Genomic DNA, 24,562 nt, shown 5'->3' on the forward strand with positions numbered 1-24,562 from the left:
CAAAAATAAGTGGAGCGGAAGAAGGTAGAGTACATACTGTAGTATTCCATTTATATGAATTCTATGAAAAATATATCTCATCAACAGTAACAAAAAGAGGATTTCTGGTTGCTTACAGCTGGGGGTAGAGAAATTGATTGTGGAAAGGGGTATAAGGGAACTTTTTGGGGAGATGGAAATGTTCTCTATCTTGATTGAGGTGATAGTTGCACAGGGTGTATAAGTTGGTAAAAACTCAATGAAATATACACTTAAAATGGATGCATTTTATTTTACGTACACAATACCTCAACAAATTTCATTTACAAAAAAACAAAATGACAGTATATTTTTAAGAGTTCATTTACAAAAAAGAAAATGACAATCTTTAATCAACAACCATGAATATGTTATTTTTTAAAAATTAATGTATTATGGATAAAGCTAAAGTTTCCTTTGACTACTCTCCCAATCCTCACTGCCACCCCTTATCTCTCCCAATTATACTGTCTCTCCCAAATAATCACTGTTGTGAGTTTGGTATGGACTCTTCTGACCTTTAAAAATATATTTACATACATAAATAGCCATTGAAAACATATAGTATGGTTTTGTACAAAGATATAACTTGTACATATTTTTTCTGCAACTTGCTGTTGTCACTTAACATTATGTATCCGAGATCTATCCACGTTAATATAAAGTTTATTTCTTTTAAATCTGATATAAATAATCTATTATATTACTATAGTGCATTTTAGTTAGGCAGGCCTTTCCCTCCAGACAGGTATTTAGGTTGCTTTTCCCTATCACAACTCACCAGTGCAGTGGTAAATAGTAGTCACCACGGGGCAGCCCCAGGGAGGGTGGTGTTCTGTAGGATTAAGTTTTACAGTGAGAATGCATTCGCGTATTATTTATATAATTTAAGTACTAACTTTAATTAAAGAATTTTCTGATAAATTATCAAAAAAGAAAAAAAAGGTGAGTAATAGGAAGCAACCATCTATTAAAGTATACAAAAAACAGAGTTATGGGGCATAACAGTGTACTCATGGCTTGAGACATAAGCACTTACTGAAAAATAATGACTAGAGCACTGAACAGGTCATATAAACACATACTCCTACTCAACGCAATTATGAAAATATCAGCATATTGGTTACCATGGCATCACCATAATTAATATATGCATGAGTACTTCATTTATACTTTTTGTTTTCTTCTTTTATGACTATGATGTCTTTCCCCATCCCTGAAATGAAAGGGGTAGAAAAAAAACTGTCATAAATGATGAACATTTTAATAGAAGAGCTTTAAAATAATAATTCATCAGTAAAATACTTACATCATATATAAACCAGAACAAATTAAAATGACTTAGAACTGAAAAGTGATTTTTAAAGAGTAAATATAGAAACTACATCATTAAATCAAAGGGAATAAACTGAGATGGGGATAAACAAAATAGTTTTTAAAAACTGCACTTTGGAGTTCCACTTTAAATTTAATTTTGAATATACGTACACGGTTGATGATTAGAGAATTCACAGCAAGTAGAATATTAAAGTCAGGGGAGAAACTCAGAAACTGTCTGATGTCCTTTTCCTGGCTCCTCCCTCAACTGCCCACAATTCATTCTCTCTCTGGGGGAGTATCAAAGATTAGCTACTGAGAAATATTTCCTGCTACTACTTAGTTTATCCTCCCTAAAAGAAAAAGTATTCATGTTTAGATTTTGAGGCTAATGTATTTAAGTCAATAGGGATTGATCAGACATGTCGAAATTTACTTAAGTGGAACAAGCACTAACAAACCAGAAAGAAGTTAAAGAGCAGGATGTCCGATAGCTAATCAAAAATTAAATTGTGTAAAATTATTATAAAATGTCATTCACTATATTAATCAAAATGGATTACTAAGCAAATATTTCATTTTTATAAGAGAAAGACTAAATCATAGCTAGCTTTAAACTCATGAACTGAATGATACTAAGATAAGCAAAATTGTTAAACCAATAAGCCTTATTAATTCCTGATCACCAGAAGCCCTGGAGAGACAAGATATCATTTGAGAGCGCATTATGAGACAAGCACTGTGCACAGAATACTAAAGAAGACATGGGCCTGCCCCTGAAGAGCTCACAGCCTGGTAGGATAATAATTAAATTCAATAAAAAGTATGTGCCAGGAAGACAGGTAACAAAATAGAAAAGATTAGCTCTATTTCAGTGAGTGAAAAAAGGCTTCATGGGTATGACTAAGCTGGGTCTAAAAAGATGAGTTTACCAAGCAGGCTTTAAAAAAATTTAGGCAGCAGAACATGATGTGGCAAGGTATAGATGTAGCACAGTGCAGATGAGGAACTGTAGTAATTTGGGCTGGTTAAAGCATTAGCTATCTGCATGTCATGGATGGATGGGTAGTAGCAAAATACAAGGACAGGTAGGCAGATGCCCTGATCCCGGAGATCTTGAGAGCCATTCTAAGGAATGTGAATTCTGCCACTGAAGAGTTTTAAAAGGTGAAAATTCACTGTGGCAGTAGGGTAGGAATGGATCCATAAGCGACAAGCGTCTAGACAGGTAGAACTATTAGGAAAGCTACCATCATTTCCCAGATGGATAGCAGTAATGACAGAGGAAGAGAAGGTATGTATGAGGTATCTTCAGGCAGAACTGACAGCAATTAAGGCCAGATGGTAAGGAATAAAAGAGGAATATCTAACATGACTCCTTGATTTCTGGCTTAGGTGAACAAATGACGGTCATTCATTAACCAGGATAGAAAACCTGGGGAAAGAGAAGCAGACTGAGAAAAAGGTAAGTTCAGTTATAGGAGATCTAGGCAGATGCCCAGTAAGGGGCTGAAATGCAGGAACAGACCTCAACTGCTTTAAATGTATTATTTTAACATTAGTTCATATCTCTCAGGTATCGAAATTTCATCAGGGACATTCAAAAAGGCAAAACTGGTATCAAAGTTTCGATCTTCTCTCTGACACTATACGCCTGATAACTGAGGAATAAGCAAAGAAAGAACAAAAGGAGAGGGAGAGTTGGAGGCAGGAGCAGACAAAAAGCAAACACCTTTCTAACAGAGTTAACTTTCTACCTAGACGTTACTTTCATACGCCTGAGTTAGAAAATAATAAAACCAGGAAACCCACATCCAATCAGGCATGTAGAGCACTATGTCACCACAGCTGTGGTTATTTGAACTGAAACAGGACGAACATTAAGAATTTTCATCAATTATTTACTCTCCTTACCATAATTTACTCTCACAATCTATTTTTTCAACATGGTCTATAGCAGAAGAAACTGTCTACTTTTTAAAGGTAAACAATTAATCACTGGATGATACAGTGTTAGACTTACCTCTCTTTCCTTCTTCTTGAGTCCCAACTTTTATCTTTATCTTTATTTCTTTTTCGTTTATGTGGGCTCCTACTCCGGTCCCTTCTATGCCGTGAACACTCAGCATCCAAATAGCTTCCACCAGACTGCCGTGAATCTACTGAAGCTGATCGCCTTTCTTCATTCCTGAAACATAGAAGGAACATTTATCAGTTAGCTTTATCCACTGGTCTTCAGCATGGACCAGCCTAAAGTCCAATATTCTGTATCAAACCAATGATACATACAGTATCTAAATAAATATGTATAATCTTACGCTCCATATAAGAGGGCAAAGAAGCATAGTTTTTATAACATGTTCTACAATTCTGGTATAATAATCCTGAGCAATGACAATAAGCATTCTAATGAATTCTAGTGTGCTACTAATGGCCTTCGAAATGCTAAAATTTAGTTAAACAATTATAGGTAAGAGTTTAAAAAGAGAGTATTTTCACCGAAAAACACAATGGCATACTTTTCAGCAGCATCCTCTGCTTTTTCCTGCTCTTCTTGCCAATGATTACTGAGTTCTTCCATGTGCACATTTATCACATCCCGAATCACCTTAGGAAAGTTAAGCACAGAATTCCAGATGAGAAAGCTGTTCAAAAAATTAAGACTATAATGCTAGAAAAAAACTGCTGACAATCAAATATTTATAAAAAGCAAAGACACAGTGAACTGTGGGATGGTGCTGTTTAGAAAACATTAAAAAGGCAATAGTCAAATTGGAATACGAATGGTAGATGAAAGTATACCAATGTTAAATTTGATAAAGTTGATAACTATACTATGACTATGTAAGAAGATATCCCTATGCTTAGGAAATAGTATTTAGGGATAAAGGATCATGATGTATGTAACCCTTAAACAGTTCAGAAAAAAATTAATGTACAGACAGAGACAGAAAGAACAACAAATGTAATGATAAAGAGAATACACATGACAAGCAAATGGAGCAGAATGTTAACAGTAAGTAATCTGTACAAAGAACACAGTTCTTTAAACTATTTTCAATTTTGCAATTTATTTGTACATACAAGATTATTTACAAATAAAACTCTTTTTAAAGAACCTTATAATTAAGTCAAGATGACAGACAAAACATGAAACATTATAGTTACTTCACAGATACTTTCCCAGTGAGACTACGAATCACTTACCTAAGAACCATTTAAAAGTTTTTTCCTTCCTATTTATCTATTGTATCGTGAAACTTAAATAGAAGGTTACAGTTGGTTCCCACATGCCTAACTAGGAAAGCTTTAGGAAGAAAGGTATGGGAAACCAGGGGCAACGTCAGAGACACACACTACGGTTCAGGTCTGACTGCTTTTCTCCCCACCTGAAAGAAATTTTCAACGGCTCCTGAAGTAAAATGGAACAATGTCCGAACTCCTTAATAGAGCCCCTTAAGCCTTCCCCAACTTTACTGTACCACATAGTGGAAGCCAGCCTTCTTTCCTATGGGATACTCTTTCAAAATCCCTAAGTTCTAGCCACCCTGGATTACTAATGGGTCTCTGGAAAACTCCTACACTTTATTTTTAGGAACAGTAGTCCTTCCTCCTGGAAAATCCTTATCCGCCATTTCCCCCCCTCCACTAGAGCCTCTTGCGGAAAATCTAGGACAGGTGAGAGTCTACCTAAGGGAGTGACGAGTCACGCGTACCTGAATTCCAATTCCAGCTCTAGCACTTCCCTACATAACTCCCTGAGTAGTAGCTCTGTGAGCTCTGTGAAGCCAAATGTCACTGGACGTGGTTTCCACAGAGCCGCCACACAGAAAGAGCTAATAAGCAGACATTCATTTACCCCTCTCTCTGCTTCTCCCTTCTCTCAAATGCTATCTTCTCTATGAAGCCTACACCAATCTTTCCTTTTAAAAAACTGATTCCCTCCTCCCAGACACTCTGATCTCACCTCATTTTAGCACTTACCATAATCTGTATTTTGAAAGGTCTTTTTTACCTCTTAAACTAAATAAGCTCCTTAAGGGTGTGGTCTACATACATTTATCTTTACATACCCCACAGCAGTATGTTATGCATAGTAACTGCACTATGTAATAAATTTTTACTGAAATTAAAGTTCAAGTTCTAGTTCAGAGCAAACAAAAATTATATAAGATATAAACGAAGCCAGGAATGGATAAAATGTTGAAAAAGCCCTGACCAGAGATAACTGAACGAACTGTAAATACTGAAGCATTTGCAGATGAAAGATATTTGGGATCTGTTTCCAAAATTACCACCCAACAGGGTGGAGGAAACAGGAAGTAAATGGGAGTATAAATCAAGATCAAATGTTGGTAACTACTGAAGCTGGGTGATGGTACGTAAGAGTTCATTAGACTATTCCATCCACTTTAGGACATGTTTGAATATTTCCATAATAAAAAGTTAACCATAAAATTGTAAAAAACACCAGCAGCAACACAAACTTGATCACAAAGTTATGAGACTAGAGAAGAAACAAATGATGTACAATCAAGTATTTAAGGGACTGTAAAAATCACTAAGGTAGTATAACATGGTCCCAGACCTCTACTGGGAGAGATAAGTCTAAAACACATATATGTACTTTAATTGCAAAAAGAACAGCAAAAAATTAGGTGCTAAGCTGTGTGGTGCAGAGCATAAGTGCATTAAGCCAGGGTACATCTCAGAGTCAATTAGCACCTCATGGAAAGAGTGGATATCAAGATTTAAAACAGTGATTCTAGTTCAGGACAGAGGCACAGGAAGACCCTGAACTCACATCCTCCCAGGGATAAAAAAAATTTAATTTTCTCCTGAAAAGGACCTGAGAGCTAGAGGAACGGTATCGCCACAGCAAAAGATAAAAGAGATACATAGAGATGGGTAGGAGAGGCAGAGACATGGTCTCACCTGAGTCTCCACTCCAAGCATGGTGACCTACCTACAACCAGAAGAAACCCCCAAAAAATATGAATTCCCCCTCAAAGACTGAAGGGATTATGCCCCACATTAGGCACCCCAACTCTTGGATGTGGCACCAGAAAAACGAGCCCCCAAAATGTCTGGTTTTGAAAAACAATGGGGATTATGTTCAGGAGGAACACAGAACTGTAGGGAATGGAGAATCTGCTCTTAAAGGGCTCATGTGCAGACCCACTCAACTTGAGATCTAGAGCCAAAGCAACACCCTGAAAAAGCCTAGACCATAAGTGAGGGAGACCCACTTACTAAACTTAAATTGGCTGCCAGGGAGGCAAGAACCTGCCAAGACTTGCCCCAGGGACAGAAGCGCTGGCTGGCACCATGTTTGCAATCTTATTCTAACCTGCTGATAACAAAACTGGTTTGTGCCATATTTGGTGCCCTTCCTCTAGCCTCCCAGCACTGGTAGAGTGATCTTCCCACCCCGTGATACTACCAGGCCAGGCAAGCACTGGTGCCTTGCCTACCCCAAGCAGCAACAACACTATGAGCAGCCAGGTAAGCTTACCAAGCCCTACCCTCCCCACGCAGCAGCTGCACCACAGTCAGGCCAGATGAGCACCCTGCAACCCACCCATCTCACTGCAGCTGGCCCTGCCACAAGCTGTGGGTAAGCACAGCCCACACAAGGATGCACCTTAAGTGCCTGGCTCTAGTGGCAAGAGGAGATTGTGTCTCTGGGTCCCACAAATCATCTCCTACACAAGGTCACTCATTCAGGACTATTTCGCCTAATATATATAGACAAACACGGAGTCGGGCAAAATGAGGAAACAAATATGTTTCAAACGAAAGAACAAAACACACCCAGAAAAATACCTTAATTAAACAGAGATAAGCAATCTACCTGATAAAGAGTTCAAAGTAATAGTCATAAAACTGCTCATTGACTGGATGAACAAAGTGAGAACTTTAAGAAATGTAAAGTATAAAAAAAGTACCAAGTGGAAGTTATAACTGAACTGGAAAATACACTAAAGGGTTTCAACAGCAAACTGGATGAAGTAGAAGGAAAAATCAGTGAGGAGGAGGAGAAAGCAATGAAACACACCCAGGCAGAGCAGCAAAATGAAAAAATAATTTAAAAAAGTGAAGATACTTTAGGAGACCTCTGGGACAGCATCAAGTGGAATAACACTCACATTATAAGGGTCCCAAAAGGTGAAGAGAAAAAGGGCCAGAAAAGTTATTTAAAGAAAAAATGGCAAAAAATTTCCCTAATCTTGGAAAGGAAACAGATACCCAAGTCCAGGAAGCCCAGAGAGTTCAAATAAGATGAACCCCAGCCCAGCCGGGCGTGGCTCAGCGGTTTAGCGTCGACCTGGGATCCAGGCAATCGGGGTTTGAGTCCTGGTCAGGTCACATGCCCAGGTTGTGGGCTCGATCAATGACTCTCTCATCATTGATGTTTCTCTCTCTCTCTCCCTCTCCTTTCCTCTCTCTGAAATCAATAAAGATATATTTAAAAAAAAAAAAAAGATGAACCCCAGAAGAACCACACCAAAACATATTATAATTAAAACGGTAAACTTGAGGATAAAGAGAAAATCTTAAGAGCATCAAGGCAAACCCCATAAGGCTATCAGTGGATTTTTTTCAGCAAAAACTTTATAGGCCAGAAGGGAGTGACGTAACATATTCAAAGTGCTGAAAGAAAAAATTTCCAACCAAGAATTCTCTACCCAGAAAGGTAACATTTGAAGGAGAAATCAAGAGTTTTCCAGATAAGCAATAACTTAGAGAGTTCATGGTAGCAGATCAATTATGTATAAAGCAAATATCAAGGTTAAAAGACAAAACAAGTAAAAGTAACTAAAACTACAATAATTAATTAAGGAAAACATATAATGATATAAAATGTGTTGTCAGAAATATAAACGTGGGCGGGGGGAGTAAAAATGCAAAGCTTTGGAATGTGTTCAAGTTGCTATCAACTTAAAAGAGACTACTGTATACTATAGGATATTCAATGTGATCCTCATGGTAACCACAAAGAAAAAACATAACGCACACAAAAGAAAATGAAAAAGGACTCTAAACATAACAGTAAAGAAAGCCAGAAAGGAACGGAAAAAATATAAAAACAGCCAGAAAACACTTAACAAAATAGCAATAGATACATACTTAGCAATATTTACTTTATTTTTAAATATGTTTTTATTGATTTCAGAAAGAGGAAGGGAGGAGCAAGAGATAGAAACATCAATGATGAGAGAGAATCATCAATAGGCTGCCTCCTGCATATCCCCTACTGGGGATCAAGCCCGAAAACCGGGCATGTACCCTGACTGGGAATCAAACTTTCATCTCCTGGTTCATGGGTAAACACTCAACCACTGAGCCATGCCGGCCTGGTTTAATAATTACTTTAAATGTAAATGGAATAAATTCAGCAACCAAAAGAACAAGAGTGGCTGAATGGATAAGATAAGACCCATGTATATGCTGCCTGGAAGAGACTCGCTTCAGAAGGCCACACACAGACTGAATGTGAAAGGATGCAAAAAATATTTCATGCAAAAAGAAACAAAAAGAAAGCTGGTGTTTCTATACACAGATAAAAGAGACTTTAAAACTAACATTGTAATAAGACAAAGAAGAGCACTATCTAAATGATAAAGGGGACAATTTGCAAGAGGATATAACATTTATAAATATATATACACCCAATATAAGTACACCAAAATATATAAAGCAAATATTAATGGACCTAAAGGAAGAAACTGAAAGCAATACAATAATAATAGGGGACTCTAACACCCCACTTACAGCAATGGATAGATTATCTAGACCCAAAAAACCCAATAAGGAAACAAAAGCAGAATACACATTCTTCTCAAGTGTGCATAACAGTCTCCAGGATAGATCACATGTTGGGCCACAAAAAAACCTCAATAAATTCAAGACTGAAATCATATCAAGCATCTTTTCCAACCACACTGGTATGAAACTTGGAAATCAATGATAAGAAGATAAATGGAAAAACTTACAAAAACCTAGATATTAAAGAGCATGATAATAAACCAATGGATCATCAAAAAAAGTCAAAGGAGAAATAAAAAAATAGGTAAAGACAAATGAAAACAGAAATATGACTTATTAAAATCTAAGCAATGTTCTAAGAGCAAAATTCACAAGACAGGCCTAAATCAAGAAACAAGAAAAATCTCAAATAAACTATCTAACTTTACACCTAAAGAACCTAAAAAAAAAAAAAAAAAGATGAAACGAGCCCAAAGTTAGTAGAAGAAAACAAGATCAGAGAAAAAAATAAATAAAATAGAGACCAAAAAAATTTAAAAATCAATGAAACCAAGAACTGGTTATCTGAAAAGATAAACAAGATCAACAAAACCTTAGCTAGACTAACCAAGAAAAAAGGGCTCAAATACAAAATGTAAGAGAAGTTGTTACAACACTTACCATAGAAATACAAAGGATCATAAGAGACTACTTACGAACTACTATATACCAACAAATTGGACAACCTAGAAGAAATTGATAAATTCCTAGAAACATACAATCTTCCAGGACAAAATCATGAAGAAAAAGAAACCCTGGAATAGACCAGTTACTAGGAAGGAGGTTGAATCAATAACCAAAACCTCCCAATAAGTAAAAGTCCAGGACCACATGGTTTCACTGATGAATTCTTTCAAACATTCAAAAATTTAGTATCTATCCCTCTCAAACTCTTCTAAAACACTGAAAAGAAACTCTTCCAAACACATTTTACAAGGCCATCATTTCCTACATCGAAACCAGAAGAGGACACCACAAAAAAAGAAAAGTACTGGCCAACATCCTTGATGAACATGAATGCAAAAATTCTCAATGAAATATTAGCAAACCAAATTCAACAATACATTAAAAGAATCCCATACCACAATACAGTGAGACTTATTCCTGGTACGCAAGGATGGTTCAACATGCATAAACCAATCAATGGGATACACCACATTAACAAAATGAAGGATAAAAATCATATTATCATCTTGATAGATGCAGAAAAAGCATTTGACAAAATTCAACATTCATTTATGATAAAAACTCTCAACCAAGTATTACAGACAAAAGTATCTCAACCTAATAACAAACTTATATAATATACTCAATAATAAAAAGCTGAAAGCTTTTCCTCTAACATCAGGACAAGACAAGGATGTGCACTCTCACCCCTTTTATTCAACATAGTATTGGAAGTCCTAGTCATAGCAATTAGACAAGAAAAAGAAATAAAAGGCATACCATTAGAAAGAAAGAAGTAAAACTATTTGCAGATGACATGATACTATATACAGTGGTACCTCGGTTTTCGAACGTCTCCATTTACTAACATTCCAGTTTACGAATGCAGTAAACTGAGACAGAAATGCTTCGGTTTTCGAACACACCTCAGAAGTCAAACATGCCACACGGCTTCCCCTGAGTGCAAGATCCTGAGGCCTAGCTGTTGGCTGTTGATCCTTTGGTTTTCGAATGTTTCAGAACTCAAACAGTCTTCCAGAACGGATTACATTTGAAAACCGAGGTACCACTGTATATAGAAAACACTAAAGACTCCAGCAAAAAACTGTTATAACTAGTAAATGAACTCAGTCAAGTTGCAGGATACAGAATCAACATACAGAAATCTGTGGTATTTCTACACACTGATGATAAACTATCAAAAATATAAATTAAGAAAACAATCCCATTTACAACTGCATCAAAAATAAAATACTTAGGAATAAATTTAACCAAGGAGGTGAAAGACCTGTACACTGAAAACAGTAAGACACCAATGAAAGAAATTGAAGAACCACGATAAATGGATTTGAAGAATTAATATCATTAAAATGTCAACACTACCGAAAGCAATCTGCAGATTCAATGGAATCCCTATCAAAATTTCAACGGCATTATTTCATAGAACTAGTACAAATAATTCTAAAGTTTGTATGGAACTACAAAGATCCTGAATAGCCAAAGCAATAAGAAAAACAAAGCTGGGGGTACTATGCTCCCTGATTTCAAACTATACTACAAAACTATAGTAAGTAAAATAGTAAATGGTACTTAGACATAGACACACAGACCAATGGGGCAGAATTGAGAGCCCAGAAATAAACCATATATATATATGCACAATTTATGACAAAGAAGCCAAGAACATAAAATAAAGAATGAACAGTCACTTTAATAAATGTTGGGAGAATTGGACAGCCACATGCAAAAGAATGAAACTAGACCATTATTTTACACCGTACACAAAAATTCACTCTAAATGGATTAAAAACTTGAATATAAGACCTGAAACCATAAAATTCCTAGAAGAAAACATAGGCAGTAAGCCCCCTGACATTGGTCTTAGCAATGGTTTTGTGGCTCTCACTCCAAACAAAAGGGAAACAAAAGCAAAAATAAACAAATGGGACTACATCAAACTAAAAAGTTTCTGCACAGCAAAGGAAACCATCATTAAAAAGAGAAGGCAACCTACTGAATGGGAGAAAATATTTGCAAATTATATATCTGCTAAGAGGTTAATATCCAAAATGTATTTAAAAACTCACACAACTCAAAAACAAAAAAAACGAACCACCCAGTTTAAAAATGGGCAGAAGATCTTGATGGTTGCAGAGGGGAAGGAGGTTAAGTGAAAGACAGAAAGTGGTCAATTGTGTGGTGACGATAGTAACTAGACTTTTTGGGGTGATCATTTTGTAGTGTCCACAGATGTCAAATTATAACGTACAAATGGAACTTATATAATGGGGAAAAATTAAAACACCAAAATGAGCATTTCAAATGAGGAAACAACATGTATTAGGACATGGAGGTAAGAATAAAGCTATGTAAATCAGATATAGTTTAAGAGACATGCTTGACTAAAGCAAAAGAAAATGTTTGATAGAATGAGGCCAGGTTGTGGAAGGTCTTTGAAATCATAGAGAAAAGAAAGAAATAATGTGGAAACAATTAGGGATTCAATGAGGAAATTATTTCAAGTCTGGGCAAGGTAAATTCATGTACCAAAAAATTCACCAACTCTACCCACTAAATGACATCTGAAAATAAATCTAGGTAGACATCAAGAGAGTGATGTAATTATATAATTTTATAATATATTATATAATTATATAAGTTATATATAATTTATACCAAGACATTTCTTTAGCCCAAATATTTAGCAGAGTACATAAAAACACACTAAAATTTCTGCAAATAAACCACAGATATTTATTGAGCAATTTGTTTCCACATGTATAATCTCAATCAATTCTTATAACAACCCTGAAAAGTCTGTATTGTGACAAAATTTTTAAAAATGATTCTTAAAAAGCTCAAATAACTTGTCCAAGTCAAACAGCAATGATAAACAGCAGAATGAAAACTTAAGCCCAGGTGTATTTAAAGTCAAAATCCTCTTACCACTTTCTCTAAAGTAGGTATTTTTTAAAGACTGTACAACCTCTTTATATAAAGTTTTTGTACCCTAAAAAGCCTTTGTTTGGTAAGGGGTGGGTCTGCAAATGATGAAGCAACTACAAACCAGGTTCGACAGCTTAAAGATACTTACCTCAGTATACGATTTCTTGGTTATGTGAACATTCTTAGCTCTATAGGACTGACGTCTTCTTTTATAATCCCTTACTTCTGCCAGGATTTCAAGGTAAGATTTTGGGCTTTTTCGACTATTATCTAACAAAAAAATAAAATAAATATATCCTTATAAACATTTGAATTCTTATAAATTGGCAGGAAGACCACTACAATCATATTTCAACACATTTCAATGTAGCACACAAAAATATTCTAAAAATTCCACATTATATAAATGGGCTAAGTTTTATATCATTCCTTCTCTCTAGCCATCAGTTGAACATAAGTGTTTAGGTGCATACATTAAAGTAACATCACAGCTGTAACATTTTCACAGAAGGAAACTATACTTAATGTAAAAATCAGAGAGCAAAATTTCATTACTGAGTAAACATCTATTATATGTGAATACCAGATGATACAAAACCATCCTATTCCTACCCAAAGTGGCTTGAAAAATCATCTTCGTAATACTCGAAGAATGGAATGACAATTAAGAAATAGAAAACTATGAGTCATCTCAAACCTTGATTGACTTTTGCAGCCAAGTCTACAAAGAGATCACTGTCATTTTCGATAACTTGAGAATCAGAGCGCTTTTTCTTTGTCTCCTCAATTACAAAATCATAGAGGGCAAGACGATCGGCTTGGGTCAGATCACAAACAAATCGTTTGTGATTCAGAGGCACTTCAACAGGTAATGAAGAATAAATTCCTAAAGTAAAAATAAAACCACAAGAATAAAAATACATGAAGCATTGTGGAATTAAGATCTACCACTTATCTATAAACATGTGCTATAGTAATGCAGTTATTAACACAGTTTTTTTTCATAATAATCCCTAAATTACAAAATATCTATGTGAAAGTGATCAACAATGACTCTATCCTGAATGCTACATTCACATAAAGGATATACTGTGGATATTCGCTCTTCTCTCCAGCAAAGATCCCATGAAGGCAGGCAGTAATTATCATAAGACAATATTCAAAAGAAAACCTTTTGGGTAACAATCAAAGGCTACCCATATTATAAAAGTAGATATTAACTTCCTTTCTCTTTATATGCTTTTTCCCATAAAAGCTGCGGTGGAGGGGACTTTTAATAGGTAATACACATTATAGTTCCTTTGAAAATAAATTATGGAAATATGAAAAATGTGTTAAAAAAAAAAGTCCTTTTCACATGAGACATCAAGCTAGCTGGTTCCATATTCAAAATATAGCCCATTTCTACACTGACTCAGAGCTATGGACGAAAAACAATTAAGTAGCAGAAATCCCACACTTTCTCAGACCAGAGAAAGACAGATTACATTGAGAATAACCTGTTTTAATTTTTTGAAGAGGAAGCATATCGGCTTAACCAAGTTAACTGAAAAAAGTTAACAGCAGTGCCCCCACAACAGTTACAGAACTTTCTAAAATCTGCTCATTAATGAAAAAAAGTAAATACAATACCTTGATATGATGTATTAAACACTGAAGAAAATTTTTGTTTTGAGATTCAAATTTTCTCAAAGAAATAAAAAAATTATTGTAACTGTAAATAAAGCAATTTAAAATGATAGTCCCAGACCTCATTATTTACTAATGCAAAGAACATGAGCTACTAAATACATCCTATTAATATTTACTAGGTTACCCTACAGTAATAACTCTGGTTTATAGAACAATGTCAAATCAGTAGCTCTTCCCAGATACTTATATTTGATAATAACTTTGTTGACATTCCTAAGACACACAAAAATAAATCAAACAAAAGCATACTATGAACTAAGCATTGCAACACACACACACAAAAGATTGCTTTACATTTGTCTACAAATTAAGAGGATAGTTCCAATGAATCTGAGTCTGTAGTTTAACTGCTATAGATGGCCATTTGTACAAGTCAAAGGATTTTGAATTAGTGAGGAAGAGTCCCTTTCAAGTCAGTCAACTTTACTCCACTTCGGACAGACACCAGGAAAAGCCCTTTTGTGCAGCCAGATGTTAAAACATTTAATTTTGTAATATAAAAATGAGTTAGCTTTGATAAACCTAATTCCTTTGAATATAGGCTATTAAAATCTGGGAGAAAAATTAGAATTAGAAAACACTGATGTTCAGTCATGCGCCACTTAATGAGGGGGATATGTTCTGAGACATGCATTGTTAGGCGATTTTGTCACTGTGGGACTATCACAGAGTACACTTACACAAACCTATATGGTATATCCTCTACACACCTAGGCTTTGTGGTACAGCCTATTGCTCCTAGGCTACAGGCCTGCAGAGCATGTTATTACTATACTAAATACTGCAGACAATTGTAACTCAATGGTAAGTATTTATGTATCTAAATATAGTTAAACCTTAAAAGGTAGAGTAAAAATACTGTATAAAAAATTAAGTATGTGTGTGTGAGCGCTGGCTTGGGGGGACAGGGGAGGGCTGTGGAGAGAGGCACCATGAAAGAGAGAGTAGATATAAGGAGGTGGGAGGGAAGAAGGGAGAAACAGAAGGGGTGAGAAAAGGGAGAGCAGAAGTAGAGCTCAAAAGAGACACAGATAAAGCTTGAGATGAAAATAAAAGGGGGAGGAGAGAGGAGGGAAAAAGAAAGGGAGACAGAAAAAGTGAGAGAGACTGAGAGGGGGTTAGAAATGGAACTGGGGGGAAAGAGACACAAAGAGAAACCACAAGAAGGAAGGGAAGTGAGTGTGTGCTGGAGTGTGAGTGCATGTGTGCAGGGGTGGGGCAGAGAGCTCCTGGATTGCCCCCCTCCCCAGCCCGCTCCCCTCACTCCTTCACCAACTCCAGGCCCCAGCCAGAGGGAGGGTGCAGGGCAGGTAGACAACATGCTGAGCGCCCTTGTCTATTTAAACCACCCAGCACTAACAGTAAATTCAACATCCTAGTTGGATCCAGCCTTTTCTTTCAACATCACAAACTTTTGCTTATGATCCATTATAATCTTATGGATCACCATCATCTACGCAGCTCATTGCATACCAAAACATCATTACGCAGTGCATGACTGTGTTATGAACAAGTGCCACGTAAACCTTTGTCTGTTATTTTCGAACAAAGAAATATAATTTCCTTCTTGAAATATACTGGAGTTTTCTTTATTCATCTTAAATTCCTGTATGTATTACCTAAATTCCTTGAAATTCAACTAAAATTCCAAATCAAGATTGTAATATTGTGACAGTAACTAAGATAAAGTTTAGAAATTTGAATGATACTTTTAAAAGGATATCATTTGCAAAAAGGATACTGCATATCTTTAAATAAGGAGTACATTCAGGTTCCTAATTCCTCTTTATACTCACCCCAATTACTGAAAAAGAAAAAGTACAGGAAAAGTTAAACAACAAACTGCATTCGAGTCATTCAGAACATAGATATTTCTGACAAAAAAAAAAGGGTAAACACACTTAAATATGCTTACATTTCCATAAAATGAAAATTTTCAAACACAAGTTTCTATGATTTAGAGTACATCTCAATGTGCTGTAATCATATCAATTCTGTGACCTTCTATCTACATTTTTGTATAATAGTTTTTAATTGTGGTAAAACATACATAACATAAAATTTACCATTTTAACCATCTTTAAGTATATAGTTCATTGGCATTAGTATATTCACACTGTTGTGCAACCATCACTTCTAACCATCTCCAGAAACTTCGTCACCCTGACCTAACACTCTAATCTACTTTTAAATAACTAATTCTCAATTCTTCCTTGTCACTTGTGCCACCATAGGGCATCTTAAACGTATGAGATACAGTATTAAGTATTAACAAGAGGTACACTGTTTCTGAGATACATATTTTGAATTTTAGGGAGAATTCATACAGAGTCAATTTCTTAACATTAGAGATAAAGAAAAAAAAGCCCACAGAAGCAAAATGACTTGCCAAAGTCTCACAAGTGGGAACAGATTAACTCTAGAACCCCTCTAATCCTGTCTCTTTACAGTTCGTTAGCCATAGTACCCTGATCTTCAAATTAGGGCCATGACTCAAATATAGTTGACCCTTGAACAAAGCGACAGTTAGAGGCGCTGACCCGCCTCTTTCCCATGCAGTCAAAATCCTCGTATAATTTCACTCCCTAAAAACTTTACAGTCAGCTCTCGGTATCGCAGGGGGTTGATTCTAGGAAACTCCACAGATACCAAAATCTGTGGGTGCTCAAGTCCTTATATAAAATGATGTAGAACAATACACAGTCAGCATTCCACATCCCTGGATTCCCAACCATGGATCAAAAATACCGTTTTGGTATCCTCCTCAGATACCAAACCCGCAGATGCGAAACCCACAAATACAGAGGGCCAACTGTATTTATTGGAAAAAATCCACGTATAAGTGGACCAGTGCAGTTCAAACCCATGTTGTTCAAGGGTCAACTGTATATGTCATGAAACTGAAGTATCGCAACTTGAATCTTTAATACTGAAGGAAAAAGATAAACCATTAAATATAAAATGATTGTTTATGATTGAAATTAATATCTTGGTTATAAAATTAACCAAAGTAACTATATCTGAAAATATATAAGTGGATCTAACAGTTATTAAGCTTTCACAAAGATTAATGAATTAAGACCTAATAAGACTGATAAAATTAAAACATAATATAACCTCATTGAAAAGACTTATAATTCAGTGGATAACAAAAAAATATAAATTACATGGAAAAATGGAAAATTGTTCATGTTAGTCGTCTTCCTTCAAAGTAAATACATTAAAAATAAGATATTAAAGAGATTTCTGTCCTGGAGAAAAATGTCTAAGACATAAGTAAGCAAAAAGTAATCTCAGCTGAGAAAATGCAGAACTCTACACAAGATGGAAAATAGTTTTAAAGAGGATTACAGATCATATAAAAATATTTCTTAACAGTTAAATCTTAATTTAAGTCAGTGCAAAAATTCAAAATCAAAATCTGCCTATTACTGTTATATAAATAAAAAACTCAGAACATTAGAAAATGTTCTAAAAAATTACTCATATATGTAATTCTCACCCATATCAGTATCTTAATATTGCTTTCTATACATTAATTTGCTTAGAAATTAAACTGCTTAGACAATAACAGCTACCAATTATTAGTTCAGGCTAGTTTAGCATTCACTATTTTTACTGCTCTAAACACTCCAGAAGATAGTTATATATTACAGATAAGAAAGTAAAAACTCAGAAAAGTTGCCATTTGTACAAGGCCAAGCAGCCAGTTTCTTTCTTTAAAATAGGCTTACCCAAAGCAGAATAAACAATGAACAGTATAAACAGTAGCATTAGGTACAGATTTGTAGCTCATGATATTCTCCTACTCAACCACGACAGACATAATAAATAAGGAAGATATGTGAGCAAGCACCTAGAATCCACAAACACAGCTAAATGTAGAGTTTCTAACAGAATGCAGAATAACTCAGTGCAGGGTTTGTGCCAAAATTCAGAACTTGCTCTCGATCAACTTTGCTATTACCTAGCAAAGGACTGTTTATTCTCTTATATGCACCTCTACTTCTGCACCTACCGTGAAGGGGAAAATGCTCGTCCAGCCTATCACAAGTTTGCAGTGGAGTAATAAAACATCTAAGAGGGCTTCGAAAAAAATCTTTTAAAAGTATTAAGTACCTTTAGAACAAACACACCAGAACCTTATCATCTGTCAGTCAGGGTTTGTTTCCTTTTCGGTAAAAAGCACACCCCAGATTAGATGATTTCCAAGTTCTCTTTACACTCTAATATAAATTCAGTAAATCTAGCTAACTAGGTAAGGTCAAATAAAATCCTTTAACAGTAACCCCTCCAAAAAAACAAGATCCTCTCACTTTTTAATTGGTTAACTAAACAGGGGCAATGGGTAGAACCAACAATAGGGGACAAAAAAAAAAGCTTCACTGATCACAGCTCAGTAACCTCTTCAAGAGGAAGTCAAACGTCTCCCTGGGAGAAAAACCAAGAGTTTAGCCTGGGCTGGCCTGCTCAGCGGTTAGAGCGGCCTAGGGACTAAGTGGTCCTGGGTTCGGTTCTGGCCAAGGGAACATACCCTGGTTACAGGCTGGGTGAGGGTTAAAAAACCAAAAAACAAAAACAAAACCCCTGGAATTTAGCACAAAAGCACATAAAAACAAGAGCTTCAAAACAGGAAATGCAAGGCACGTGTGTCTGGCTGCTGTAAGGAACCAACGTAATGTAGACCAAGGGGTAAGGACTTCCTCCTTTCAAAGCCACCGTGCAATGTGGGGGGGAACAAAGCCCAGATATTCACTTAGAGAAATGGGCTAAGACCCTGGACTTCAACAAGGGAGAAAAATCGTAACAACGGGCTGGTGAATGTGATTCGGCCAAAAAGCGGGGTGAGGGAAAAAGGTAAGACGTCCGGGGAAAGCTCCTTCAGAAGGGTCAAAGGACAACTCGAATCCTTGTAAAAGGAGCCAGTCAAGCTTAGCTTAGATGTTTATCTAGGTTCAAAAATCTATGAAATCTATTTACTCATTTACCTTCTATGTTTCTAATGGATTAAGTTTTCTTTCAATTTCCTAAAAGATCACACTTAAAAATTCTAACCTAGTCTCTACTGAACTAAGTCCCAGGTAGAAACTCTTAACCCAGCTCCAAAACTGGGCACGAAACGATCCACAAACCCTCTGAAACTGTACCACACACTCTGTGTGTTTGTGCTTTACACTGAGGGGCAGCTGTGGAAACTAATCTCTTTTAGCCTCAGCCTTTCCTTTTTTACTGCATTTCAATATTCTTACAGTTAACAATGGGCTAATCCTCGAGAGAGGAAACCTAGGGTAAAACAGTCTCACTAAATGGGATTTATTTACAAAATAATCATAATTTAAAGAATTATCTACAAGGCAATCTCATCTATTAGGAAATTCCAGAGCAGGAAACCCCAGCTAAGACAGTGTCCTAGTGAGACTTGTGTATTGGAGCAGAAAATATATAACAAATAAAGTGACACCAAGCACAGTAGTCTAATGTTAAAAGTAAAACTTAACCTTTCCCATGCAATTGTTTCCACAATATTTTTCTTAAAAATTAGTAATGTGCTTGTGGGAGAAAAATAGTTTGACTCATTATTTAGCTCAAACTAGGATGCCACTTACTTTGATTATAACAATCACCATCTTTTCCAACTGTGGTTCTAGCTTGTTTAATTATCTGGAATTGTGAGTCCTTATCTGTCAAAAAAATCCATTAACACAGTATGAATCATCAGTGTCCACAATTAGATTATTAACTGGTTTCCAATCCAAGTTCTTTAGACACAAACAAACCTATAAGAATCTTAAGAAAGGAAACACCCACATCATTGCCTAGGTAATCTGAATGCAGAATTCTTTCAGATCTAGCTAGATTCCAGTCAGTAACCAGAGTTCAAGTGTTTCAGAAAACATTATAATCAAGTGCACAGCAGTAGCCGCTACAAACTTTAGCAGCCAATAACTAGTATCTTGAATCCCAGCTAAGTGTCAGGCATTATGCTAAGAATATTGCATATATCATATAATTAATCCTCACAAAGTGCTATTACCACCATCCCCATTTCATAAAGAAATTTAGGCAACAAACAGGTTAATTATCTTGCGGAAAGTCACATATCTGTTAGCGACAAAACCAGGAGCTGAATCAGGGCCTTCTGATTTTAGAGCCCAAGATTTCAACCTCTTGGAACTCATTTCCATCTTCAGTCCTGTCTTCAAACTGTGTTGTGTGGCCAGATTTTTGTTATACCCAAGAAGAAAGGTGTCTGTTCTACTGTACAAAGTTTTGCTGGGTTTTCAATGACTACTATTATAAGCCTGGTCTTTAACTTTGATTACAAAAACTAGTTTCACTATACATTAATCAATCCTACATTCTCTTAAGGTACAAAATGTCCTTAATCATAAGCATACTTATAAAGTCCATTCTCTTGAATATTCAAAAATGAATTATCAATACATATAGATAGTAAGACATTTTAAAATTATTATCTATTAAGTTAATACTTACTCAAAGTGACTGAAGGTATCTTCATATTCTCATAGAAAAATTCAGAATTATACATTTTATCCTAAACAATAAGAAAAACAAAAAACTCAGTGTTCTTGAGGATCAGATGATTAACTATTTTAAGATTTGACATAAACCAACAATAGATTAGTATCACTTAAATATCTCTTGCAATAATGTGCGAAACTAGGCTAGTACCATTCTACTCCAGAAATGACTATTATTTTATGTCAGAAAACCTCACCTTATACCTTCCATATACTATGAATTTATTTATGCATGAATTGTATGACACACACATAATAAATATATGGTACCTCTTCTTCTTTGGTGTAGCCCAGTTTCCTCAATCTACATGACACCATGTGCTTTGCTAAAGACGATTTAGGCATATGATGATTGGAATCATAAGGGCACATCACAACTTCATCCTATAAAAATCAAACAGAATCAAAGGAAAAAGGAACACGATATTTAAAGATTTAAGTAATTGTACCACTAAATGTTTACTACTTTATTAAGTGATACTATCTAGTTATGCCCTCTTCTGCAGGCCTCTCCCAACACCCTGTTTGAGTGCATGTGCATATTAAAAATTTCAAAAAAGCCGTGGCCAGTTCCGCACACCAAAAGGTTATGGGTTTGATTCCAAGTCAGGGCACATACCTACGTTACAGGTTCGATCCCGGGTTGGGGCACATACAGGAGGCAACCAATCTGATGTTCCTCTCTTCCTCTCTCTCCCCCTTCCTCCCTCTCTCTGTAAAATCAATAAACATATCCTCTTGTAAGGGCAATAAATAAATAATTCTGTACACCTCCCCCATATAGCCTCTGCCCCCTCTTCACCCCATCAAAGCCCAACTCTGAAAGATTTGTTCATGTTCACTGCACCAACCACCTCACCTGCCCACCAGTAGGTCACTAACAACCTTCTTGCTACTATAGTCAAAGCATATGCCACAGTCCTTATTAATATTTGAATGCTGCCCGGCCGGGCGTGGCTCAGCAGTTGAGCGTCGACCTAGGATCCAGGCAATCGGGGTTCGATTCCTGGTCAGGGCACATGCCCCGGTTGCGGGCTCGATCAATGACTCTCTCATCATTGATGTTTCTCTCTCTCTCTCCCTCTCCCTTCCTCTCTCTGAAATCAATAAAGATAAATATTTTAATATTTGAATGCTTAGAAGGTCACAATCCAACTGTCTATTTCCATCACCCTGATACACTTTTCCTTCTACTTCTGTTTCTCTGGCTCCTTCTACCTGATCTCCTCTAAAGATGACTTCCTTCTTTGACCTGTCCTCCTCTATTTTTTTTTCAGAGGCATCTTATACACCTGGGTTAAGCATATATTTTCTTTTACTTATTTCAACTCCCATCAGCTTGTCCTTTACATCTATGGGTCTGTTTCTGTTTTGTTTATTCATTTGTTTGGAGTTTCTTTAGATTTCATGTATAAGTGAAACCAGAGGGTATCTGTCTTTCTCTGACTTACTTCACTCAGCGTAATTCCCTCAAGGTCCATTCATGTTGTTGCAAACGGCAGGATTTCCTCATTTTTATTGCTGAATAATATTCCGCTGTGTATGTGTACCACTCACTACCCATTCCCTTTAAATGTTGGTGCCTCATGTAGGTCTAACCAGTGGCCTGTGCCATTTGACATATACTTACTAGAAGAACTCATGGCTTCAGTTTTCACTATATATAGTGATGACTCCCAAAATCTATAGCTAATTTAGACCTTGTTTCTCTCTTGAATACTTTACACTGAAGACACTAAAATTTCAACATGACCAAAAATATATTCTTCATATTCATTGTCTGCTGACCCCAAATCTGTTCATCTTGTGTTTTCTTATTTCAGTAAAAGGTCCTACTTGCTCAAGCAGATACCTGCCTCTTTTCCCACATCATTCACATCTAATGAATCACCTACCTATACTTTTTACTCCTAAATAACTCTGAAATCCCTCCACATAATCCATCCCCACTACCACTTCCCCAGTTCAAGATATCATGGATTACAATAGCCATTGACTAACTGCCACTTCCTTTTTTTTACTTTTTTTAATTGAATTTATTGGGGTGACATTGGTTAATAAAGTTATATAGGTTTCAGGGCCCTGGCCAGGCAGCTCAGTTGGTTAGCGCATTGTCCTGATATGCCAAGGCTGTGGGTTCAATCCCTGGTCAGGGCATATACAAGAATAGAGCAATGAATGCACAAATAAGTGGAACAATAAATAGATGTTTCTCTCTCTCTTCCCCTCTCTCTCAAATCAATCAATAAATAAAAAGCTTTTTTTAACTCATATAGGTTTCAAGTGTACAATTCTATAATATATCATCTGTACACTGTATTGTGCGTTCACCACAAGTCAAGTCTCTTTCCATCACCACTTATACCCCCTAAACCTTCTTCTACCTCCCCAAACCCCTCTCCGCTTAGTCTCACTGTCCATTCCATTCTCCACACTGCAGCAGAGTTTGAACCCCACGTCTGCAACTTACTGACTGTATTAAGTTAGTCAAGATTCTTAACCTTTCTTTGCTTCAGTTTCCTCATCTGTAAAATAGGTATAGTAGCAGGACCTCTCTCACAAAGCTATTGTGAAGATTAAATAAGTTATACTGGAGTTTATATACATACAGCAATTCAAACAGGGCCTGGGACACAGCAAGCGTTCAAGAAATGGAAGCAATCATTATGTTATTAAAAAGTAGACATTAATTACGATATGCCCTGACTTAAAATGCTTCCATGTCTCCCCCATGGCTCTCATTAAAAAATAAGTATATATAGATTCTTTAAAATGGCTGAACAGGACCCGTAAGACCTCGCCCCCTACCCACCACCACCTGAACACTCTCCTTCCTGCCACGCCTTTTAAAAAAAAAATCACAGCGGGTCACTCTAATCCACTTGCCTACATTTCTGCAGGACAGTTCTAACGTTCAGCAGCGTTGCTCGCCACCATCTCTTAGCGATACCCTTTCGTAACTCTAGAATCGGTGCTGCCCCGGTCAGAAGCGTACAATTTTGGGTCGAGAAAGGCGAACTGAACTCCCAAGCCCTCCACACACGGCCTCTGGTACAACCGCGGGGTCCATGTGACAGATGACAAAGCAAACCGCCGCCGCCGTGCTAGCAGAGCCCCCGGCACCGGTTTTCTAAACACACCCCAGCGCTGCCCGGCCCTCCTCACCCCGAGCACTCTCACGTTTTCCTTAAACCCGAAGTTCCCCGGGAGGTGCGCCGCACCGGAGGCGTCAGGGGCGCCGCGAGCCGAGTCCTGGGAGCCCCCCAGGCTCCGCGCACGGCGGGGGCCCCCGGCATGGACTCCTCCACCGCCCGCGACCGCATGCTCAGGGCCCCCAAGGGCTCCCCGCACCCCTCACCTCGGCCGCCTCCTCCTCCTCGGGGTCCAGCCGATCCAGGCTCCAGCCCAGGGACGACGTCACCTCCTCCAGCTTCCGACAGCAGCTCTCGGCGAACTCGGTCAGCTCCTCCTGCAGCCGCCGCCGCTCCTCCACCGGAGGAGGCTCGCCCTCCATGGCCGCACCCGGCCCGCCGGAGGGAAGCTGCGGGATACCCGGCGGCGCGCGCAGGCTT

The 24,562-nt window shown here is 37.0% G+C and overlaps 1 protein-coding gene across 1 annotated transcript; it reads right to left on the reverse strand.

Moving 5' to 3' along the window:
- Positions 1–247: 247 nt before the first annotated feature.
- On the reverse strand, positions 248–24,562 carry SNRNP48 (small nuclear ribonucleoprotein U11/U12 subunit 48). The gene is made up of 9 exons (XM_081143692.1): positions 24,349–24,562; positions 21,261–21,374; positions 20,944–21,004; positions 20,055–20,129; positions 13,454–13,642; positions 12,905–13,026; positions 3,855–3,943; positions 3,359–3,523; positions 248–1,234 (listed from the first exon to the last, which is right to left on the reverse strand). The coding sequence occupies exons 1-9, from the start codon at positions 24,502–24,504 to the stop codon at positions 1,186–1,188; spliced, it is 1,020 nt and encodes a 339-aa protein (XP_080999818.1). The 5' UTR covers positions 24,505–24,562; the 3' UTR covers positions 248–1,185.

This window comes from Miniopterus schreibersii, assembly GCF_964146895.1.
Source record: "Miniopterus schreibersii genome assembly, chromosome: 8".
Taxonomy (NCBI): domain Eukaryota; kingdom Metazoa; phylum Chordata; class Mammalia; order Chiroptera; family Miniopteridae; genus Miniopterus; species Miniopterus schreibersii.